The sequence below is a fragment of the Acanthopagrus latus genome, chromosome 21, assembly GCF_904848185.1.
Source record: "Acanthopagrus latus isolate v.2019 chromosome 21, fAcaLat1.1, whole genome shotgun sequence".
NCBI classification, from domain to species: Eukaryota; Metazoa; Chordata; class Actinopteri; order Spariformes; family Sparidae; genus Acanthopagrus; species Acanthopagrus latus.
In genome coordinates, this window is record NC_051059.1 from 27,817,663 (window position 1) to 27,825,484 (window position 7,822).

Genomic DNA, 7,822 nt, shown 5'->3' on the forward strand with positions numbered 1-7,822 from the left:
ATTTCTTAACAGACAGAATTCAGCGAGTATTTGTGAATGGTCATATGTCCACCTCCATCACTTCCAACACAGGCTCTCCACAGGGCTGTGTCCTTTCTCCTTTGTTATTTATTATGTATACTGACAGATGCAGGTCTTCCCAAGTGGACAGCCATCTTGCTAAATTTTCTGATGACACGGCCCTGCTGTCACTCCTCCAGGGGGCCCAATCAGACCACGGCTGTGCATTATCCTCATTTGTGGAATGGTGCGATGATAACTACCTGGACTTGAACGTGACAAAAACCAAGGAGTTAATTATTGATTTTAGGAGGAACCCTCCTGATCCTGCTGCATGCACTATTCATGGAGGAAAGGTAGAAATTGTAGAGATGCACAAGTATTTAGACACAATGTTTGACTATAGACTCAAGTTTGACAAAAACATAGAATCCATTGTTAAATGGGGCCAACAACGTATCCATCTACTGCAGAAGCTGAACTCTTTTAATGTTTCTAAGAGCATTTTATGTAACTTCTGTCATTCTTTTATTGAAAGTCTGTTGACATTTTCTTTTACTTGTTGGTTTTATGGTCTATCTGTGAAGGAGAAGAACTGTGTTAGCAGCATTATCAAAGTCTGTTCCAAGATCATTGGAATTCAGTTTACAGACTTAAGCTCCATCTGGAACAAACGAGTTACCCAGAAAACCAGAAAGATCTTTAGTCATCCAGACCACATCCTGGGTCAGGAATTCTGTTTGATGCCCTCAGGGCGACGTTACCTTGCTCACTGAGGCTGCAAACTGAATTGCCCTGCGGGGATTAATAAAGTTGTTTGAATTGAATTGAACTGAAAAAACAGACTGAGTGTCTGAATACTGACTTTTGGTCAGCTCTAGTTTCTGCTCAGACTTAAATAACACACAATGTCTCTTATTTTAAAAGGAGTTCTTCCACCCACTGATGAATGTTTTTGTTCCTGTTGGAAATGAATATATTAAATATTAGATCAACAATTATGTGTTACTGATGAACACAGCTAACATACAGAGAAACACATCATTTGTCACTTAAAGTAATCAGTGATCATTTTATCCTCCTATTTGTCTTCTGGGTCAAACTGTCGTGTAGCGCAATGATCTCACACAGAGAATTCATCAGTTCAACTCTTTTGTGTTTGTGAGTTTTTGAGTCCACAGATGGTAAATGTCATAGACCATCCAGCTGCAGTTTAACAGTGTGTGACTCCCTCTAGTGGATGTTGTGGAGTATTGTGTTGTCTTTGCTCCAAAGGTTTTTGTACAGAGTTTTGATGTTTCCTGTCACTGTGGGCCGCAGAGCACAGTAGTACACAGCAGAGTCAGACAGCTGAAGCTTCTGGATCTTCAGAGGAACTGACTTGTTGATGATTGTAGCATTAAATCTGTCTTTCTTAAAGTCAGCAGCATGTTCTACTGTTAGTGAGGAACATTTCAGAATGTACTTTGGGAAGTCGTTTACTTCTTGTTTGTACCAGAACAAATAGGGAAATGTGTCACTGGTCTCAAATGTGCAGTCCAGTGTAACTGTGTCTCCTTCAGCAGCAGTGACATCTCCTGTTGGCTGGATCACTCTGTCTGCTCCTTTACACTCTGAGGAAGAAGAGAACATGCAGAGGACGAGATGAATCAATAAAGATGATTGATTAAAGGAGAACAATCAGTAGGTTTAAAGAGTTACCTAGCCAGAGAGTCAGACACACAGACATGTAGAATAGTTGTGATTTTCACTGACTCATGTCGGATGTCAGATTAAAATATATGAGTTATGCACAGATGCAAACAAAGATGATCAAATCTAATTTCATGTGTCATGAGAAACACAATCAGTCACAGCTCAGTTAAATGTTATAAAACAGTCTTAAAAGTCAACTTGTTGTGTTTTGTGTCTCACCACAGAACAGAGCAGCAAGAATAATCCACAGCCGATGTTCCATCTCTGCAACAAGGTTTAAATGAACAGGAGAAACTAGCTGCTGTTCAACATTCAGTGTGAGAGTTGTTCTCTTCACAGCAGCAGTTATTATTGACAGAATGGTTGAACACAGAGCAGAAGTAGTGCACCGCCTACTGGATGATGTCGCCCTCTAGTGGAGGTAAAAAGTTCAGAACAACAGTGTGGAAGAAAAAAGGCTTCCAGCAGCTTGTCAGTGTGTCAGCTTGTGTTTTTGTACAGAGTTTTGGTGTTTCCTGTCACTGTGGGCCTCACAGCACAGTAGTACACAGCAGAGTCTGTCACTGCAGCAGAGGAGATCTGCAGATGCATTTTGGTTTTATCATCACTCATGTTGAAGGACAGTCTAGCGACTGGATCAGATATTGGTGTTCCTGTTCCATAGTGAGAAATAAGGAACTCTGGTGGTTTTCCTGGATGTTGTCGATACCAGAAGAAACGATCACTACCAGTTGCTTGTTTGGAGTATGTGTAGGACAGAGTAACAGTGCTGTCTTCTAAACTGGACTCTTCATTCTTGACTGGACTGAGTTCTTCACAGCTGACACCTGAAGGAAGAGAAATCTCTTTTATATTATGTTAAAAAAACTGAAATGAACTGCCTGCAGTCAACATTAGAATTTAACTTGACAGAATGAAAGCATAATGTAACATACCTGTTATAATAGTGAGAAACATCAGAGACAGCCCATAATAGTCCAGTGACAGCATGTTGAATAAAGGTAATGTTTGTGGTTTGTGTATTGAACTCTGCTGAATATGGAAGTTCCTCTCTCTTCTATAGTTCAGTAACAGCTCAGCTCCTCCCTGAATCTCTCCGTCTCCTCTTAGATCTGTATTTTCACCTCTTCTTCTTCCTCCTGGTTAACAGATTGAATTCAACCTGTTTGAAACCAGGAGTTTGGTTACTCAGTTATTGAAGAAGTGAAACCAGGTTTTTCTCCTTTGTCTAAGCAAGTCTTTTTGGTGCCTTTCTGTTGGTAGACGTGACATGTGTGTCAGTGGTAACTTGACCAGAGAATGAGACTGTGTTGATGATAATTAAGTAACAGCTCATTGTCAGATTTTATACCCAGATGATGAGCAGTATGCTGAACACAAACAGTCAGCTGATGAAGATTTAATTTCAGCTGGTTGACAGAACAAGAGGAGGACCTCAAAGTTTCTCAGTTCTTGATTCAACTGATTGCATGAAGGTCTGAAATAATATTTCATTCAATTTCATTTCATGTTCCATTTATTGGATATGAAAGTTTAAAAGTAACATTAAGTTACAGGTAAACGGGCCTGACTCAGTTTAAAAACTGGTTTCCAGCAGGTTCCTGTTCTGCAGAACATGGAACATAAACCACAGTTATGTCACTTCAAGACATAAACACATTTATTGGATATTAGCAGACAGATACAGACAAATAAGAATTGTGGTGGAAATTTCTGTCAATAAAAGAGTAAAGTCAGATCTGTCTTTTCGCTAAGTTTAATCCAACCATCTGCAGATGGACTCACCACACAGTCAAATTCATGAGCTGAGTGAATGAGCCCCGAGTAATGTGTGGGACTCACAGCTCCAAGGGACCCTGGAGTCAGTATTCAGCTGTGTGTGTGTCAAAGGTTAGCAGAAGACAAGGCAGCTATGGAGGAATAAAACAGAGTTTGACCCCCATGTCAGATGGATGGAGATGTCTAAACTTGTACAGTTATGGGATACAAGACCTAATGAGTGACAGTAACATATTTAGTTGTTTATGGGAGATGAGCAGGTAGATAGTCCAACTCCTTTTCTAGTCCATTGGACAGATGGACCCTCAACCCAACTAGAAGAAGTGGGCAGGTACAACAAAAGGGACTTTAAATAGGCCTGCATGAGTGGAGAAGGTGAGGTGGTAACTGGTAGATTTCCTAAGATCAGTGGTTTGATAGGACTTGTGAAAGAGCAGAGGGTGAAGCATTTTGGCATTTCTTTCCCATCCATAGATTTGACAATACCAGGAAGCGGCCGCCTGGTTCGGACGCAGGCTTGAGATCTGTTTCAATAAAGATTGCTCTATCATTCCACCCAGACTTGCCTCCACAGAGTTCTTTTATCATCAAACTACATGCCAACAGCTTTGATGAAGAGAGCCCAGAGATGACAATGACTTATTCAGTGGAGGTGGTGTCACTTCTAACGGCTGCTTGATAATCAAATCAAATCAAATCAATCTTTATTTATATGGCGCTTTTCATACAGAAAAAAGTAGCTCAAAGTGCCTCACAGAAATAAACAAACAACAGCAGAAAAATAGAAACAGCAAAATAAAAAAAGGAGAAGATAGGTAAAAGAACCCAAACCCTCCCCCCCCTTCATACATGGACAGAGACATACACAGTCATACACACACTCACACATATGCACGCGGACACACACACACTAATACACACCCATACAGTAGCTGTCACTAAAGAGACACGGCTGGACAGCGAGACCTGGTGTATGGAGGAAGCTACCTTTGGGGAGCCAGCCACACCGGGAGAGATCCTGGTCCAAGGCCGCAGGGAGCACCACCACAGAGACCACCCCACCCCGGGCAGACAGGAGGCCCCACACCAAGGTGCAGAGCCCTCTGGTCACCCGGGCCGGAGCCGTCCATGGGACAGCACCCCCCGCGGCCAGACCAGAGACCACTCCCAGCCCGGCAGGCCCCCAGGAGGAAACACTGGAGATTAAAAACTGACAGACTAAAACAGTAAAATAAGGCAAAAAGCATAGAAGCTGAAAACACGAGGGACTAAAACATAAAAGTATAAAGGCTAAAAGCACAAGGGACTAAAGGTTAAAATATGAGAGATTAAAACAGTAAAAGAAAAAATAAATAAATAGATAAATAAAATAAAATAAAATAAAAAGGATTTAAATGAAGAAGTAAATAAATGAATGAATAAGTAAATAAATAAATAAAAGTGCTCTGATTAGTACGGCATAAAGGAATTAAGAAGAATTTAAATTTCAATTAAAAGCCTGATTAAAGGTTGGTCTTGAGCCTCTTTTTAAAAACCTCTACAGTCTCTGCGACCCTGAGGCTCTCTGGCAGGCTGTTCCACAGTCGGGGCCCATAACAACTGAAAGCCTCCCTGTGCTTTGTTGAACTAACCTGTGGTGGTTAAAAGGCCGGTGCCGGAGGACCTCAGGGTCCGCGGGGGCTGATAGAGTAAAAGCAGGTCAGATAAATAAGAAGGCCCAAGACCGTTAAGACATTTAAAAACTAGTAAAAGAACCTTAAAATCAATCCTGAAACGCACGGGGAGCCAATGAAATGACTTTAAAACCGGTGTAATGTGCTCCCGCCCTCTGGTCCTCGTCAGCACTCGTCCAGCTGAGTTTTGTAATAATTGTAGATTCGAAATGCTCTTTTTGGGAAGGCCAGAGAGCAGAGCATTACAGTAGTCTAAACGACAAGAGATAAAAGCATGCATCAGCACCTCCGTGCTGGCCTGAGAGAGACTCTGGCTATATTCTTAAGATGGTAAAAACCTGTCTTTGTTATATTTTTGATGTGTGGAATAAAACTGAGCTCAGAGTCAAAAATCACACCCAGATTTTTTACAGATTGTGATGGTTTAAAATCCTTTAACTTTGGTAAAAGTTTCTCTTTCAGGCCTTCAGGACCAACGAGTAAAACCTCTGTTTTGTCCTGGTTGAGCTGTAGGAAATTTGCTGCCATCCATGTCTTGATATCTAAAATGCAGTTAAAAAGGACATCAATAGGCCCTGTGTCATCAGGAGACACAGCCATGTACAGTTGCGTATCGTCAGCATAACTATGAAAGTTGATGCCTCCTGATGACGTCCCCAAGGGGAAGCATGTACAGATTAAACAGAGTTGGACCTAAAATTGACCCTTGGGGAACCCCACACTTTATTTTGTGGGTTTCTGAGGAACATGTATCCATACTTACAAAGAAGTGTCGGTCTGTGAGGTAAGAAACGAACCAGTTAAGAACAGTACCAGAGAGGCCGACCAGGTTCTTCAGTCTGTTTAATAAAATGTGATGGTCTACTCTGTATCGAAGGCAGCGGTTAGATCCAGCAGTACCAAGACTGTGAGTTTATGGTTATCTAAGTTGCACCTGATGTCGTTTAAAATCTTTAAAAGGGCTGTCTCAGTACTGTGGTTCGTCCTACAGCCAGACTGATACTTCTCTAAAATGTTGTTTACAATTAAAAAAATCATTCACTTGATTGAAAACAAGTTTTTCCAAAATTTTACTTAAAAATGGTAAGTTGGATACAGGCCGATAATTATTAACGATGTTGGGATCTAGGTTGCTCTTCTTCAGAAGGGGCTTCACCACCGCCGTTTTAAAGGAGGCGGGGAAGACGCCCGTCTGAAGAGAGCAATTCACCATATATAACAGCTGATCCTCAAAAAATCCACAAAGTGTTTTAAAAAACGGTGTGGGAATTGGGTCTAATAGGCAGGTCGTGGGCTTTACTTGGGAGAAAACTCGACCAAGTGTCCTCGCATCAACCAGGGCAAAACTCTCTAGTGTTTCCTCAGGTAAAGTCAGTGATCCAGGTGTGTCGACATTTAAAATCTGTTGAGGTAAGAGACTCGTTCTGATGTCATTGATTTTACTTCTGAAGTGGTCTGCAAAATCCTCGCAAAGGGCGTCAGTTGGTGTTTCGGAGGATCTATTAAAATGTGTGTTTGTTAAAAAGTCAATTGTGGAGAAGAGGAATTTTTGGTTGTTTTTGTGTTCGTCGATTTATTTTTGGAAATGGGAGATTCTTGACTGTTTGACTGCGTTATTGTAGGTTTTGAGGTGTTCATGTAAAATTTCATGTTGAACAGTTAACTTTGTTTTTCTCCATCTCCTCTCAGCACTCCTGCAGTTTCTCTTGAGTTTTTTAGTTTCTGTATTTCTCCACGGGGGTGTAGGTCTTGTATTAATGTTTTTCATTAAAAGTGGAGCCACTGAGTCCAGTGCTGATTTTATTTTATGGTTAAAGCTGTCAACAATAAAATCACATGGTGCTGGTAAAATTGCAGCTTGTCAGTGTGTCAGCTTGTGTTTTTGTACAGAGTTTTGGTGTTTCCTGTCACTGTGGGCCTCACAGCACAGTAGTACACAGCAGAGTCTGTCACTGCAGCAGAGGAGATCTGCAGATGCATTTTGGTTTTATCATCACTCACGTTGACGGACAGTCTAGAGTTTTGATTTTTTAATATTCCTCCTGTTCCTAAGTGAGAGATGAGGAACTCTGGTGGTTTTCCTGGATATTGTTGATACCAGTTAAACTGATCTCCACCATCAGCTTGTTTGGAGTATGTGTAGGACAGAGTAACAGTGCTGTCTTCTAAACTGGACTCTTCATTCTTGACTGGACTGAGTTCTTCACAGCTGACACCTGAAGGAAGATAAATACTTTTATATTATGTTAAAAGAACTAAAAAGAAATGAACTGCCTTCAGAAAACATTAGAATTTAACTTGACAGAATAAAAGCATAATGTAACATACCTAACAGCCCATAATAGTCCAGTGACAGCATGTTGAATAAAGGTAATGTTTGTGGTTTGTGTATTGAACTCTGCTGAATATGGAAGTTCCTCTCTCTTCTATAGTTCAGTAACAGCTCAGCTCCTCCCTGAATCTCTCCGTCTCCTCTTAGATCTGTATTTTCACCTCTTCTTCTTCCTCCTGGTTAACAGACTGAAGGCAGCAGTTTGTAACAGCTGGAGCTGGGAAGGCTGTGTTTTGTTCTTGTCTTTTCTTTACGTGTTTCCCCTCTGATGAAGTTGTAGCAGGGGAGGTGTCATGCTTGTGATAAAGTAAATCCAGGTGTGATGAACCAGTGATTTTATCTT

The 7,822-nt window shown here is 41.2% G+C and overlaps 2 gene segments (V, D, J or C); both read right to left on the reverse strand.

The window, feature by feature from the left end:
- Positions 1 to 552: 552 nt before the first annotated feature.
- LOC119011730 lies at positions 553 to 2,045 on the reverse strand. The segment is given in 2 exon segments: positions 553 to 1,613; positions 1,915 to 2,045. Coding segments are annotated over 2 exon segments (423 nt in total).
- A 111-nt stretch (positions 2,046 to 2,156) lies between these two features.
- Positions 2,157 to 2,980, reverse strand: LOC119011732. The segment is given in 2 exon segments: positions 2,157 to 2,522; positions 2,631 to 2,980. Coding segments are annotated over 2 exon segments (402 nt in total).
- Between the last annotated feature and the right edge of the window lie 4,842 nt (positions 2,981 to 7,822).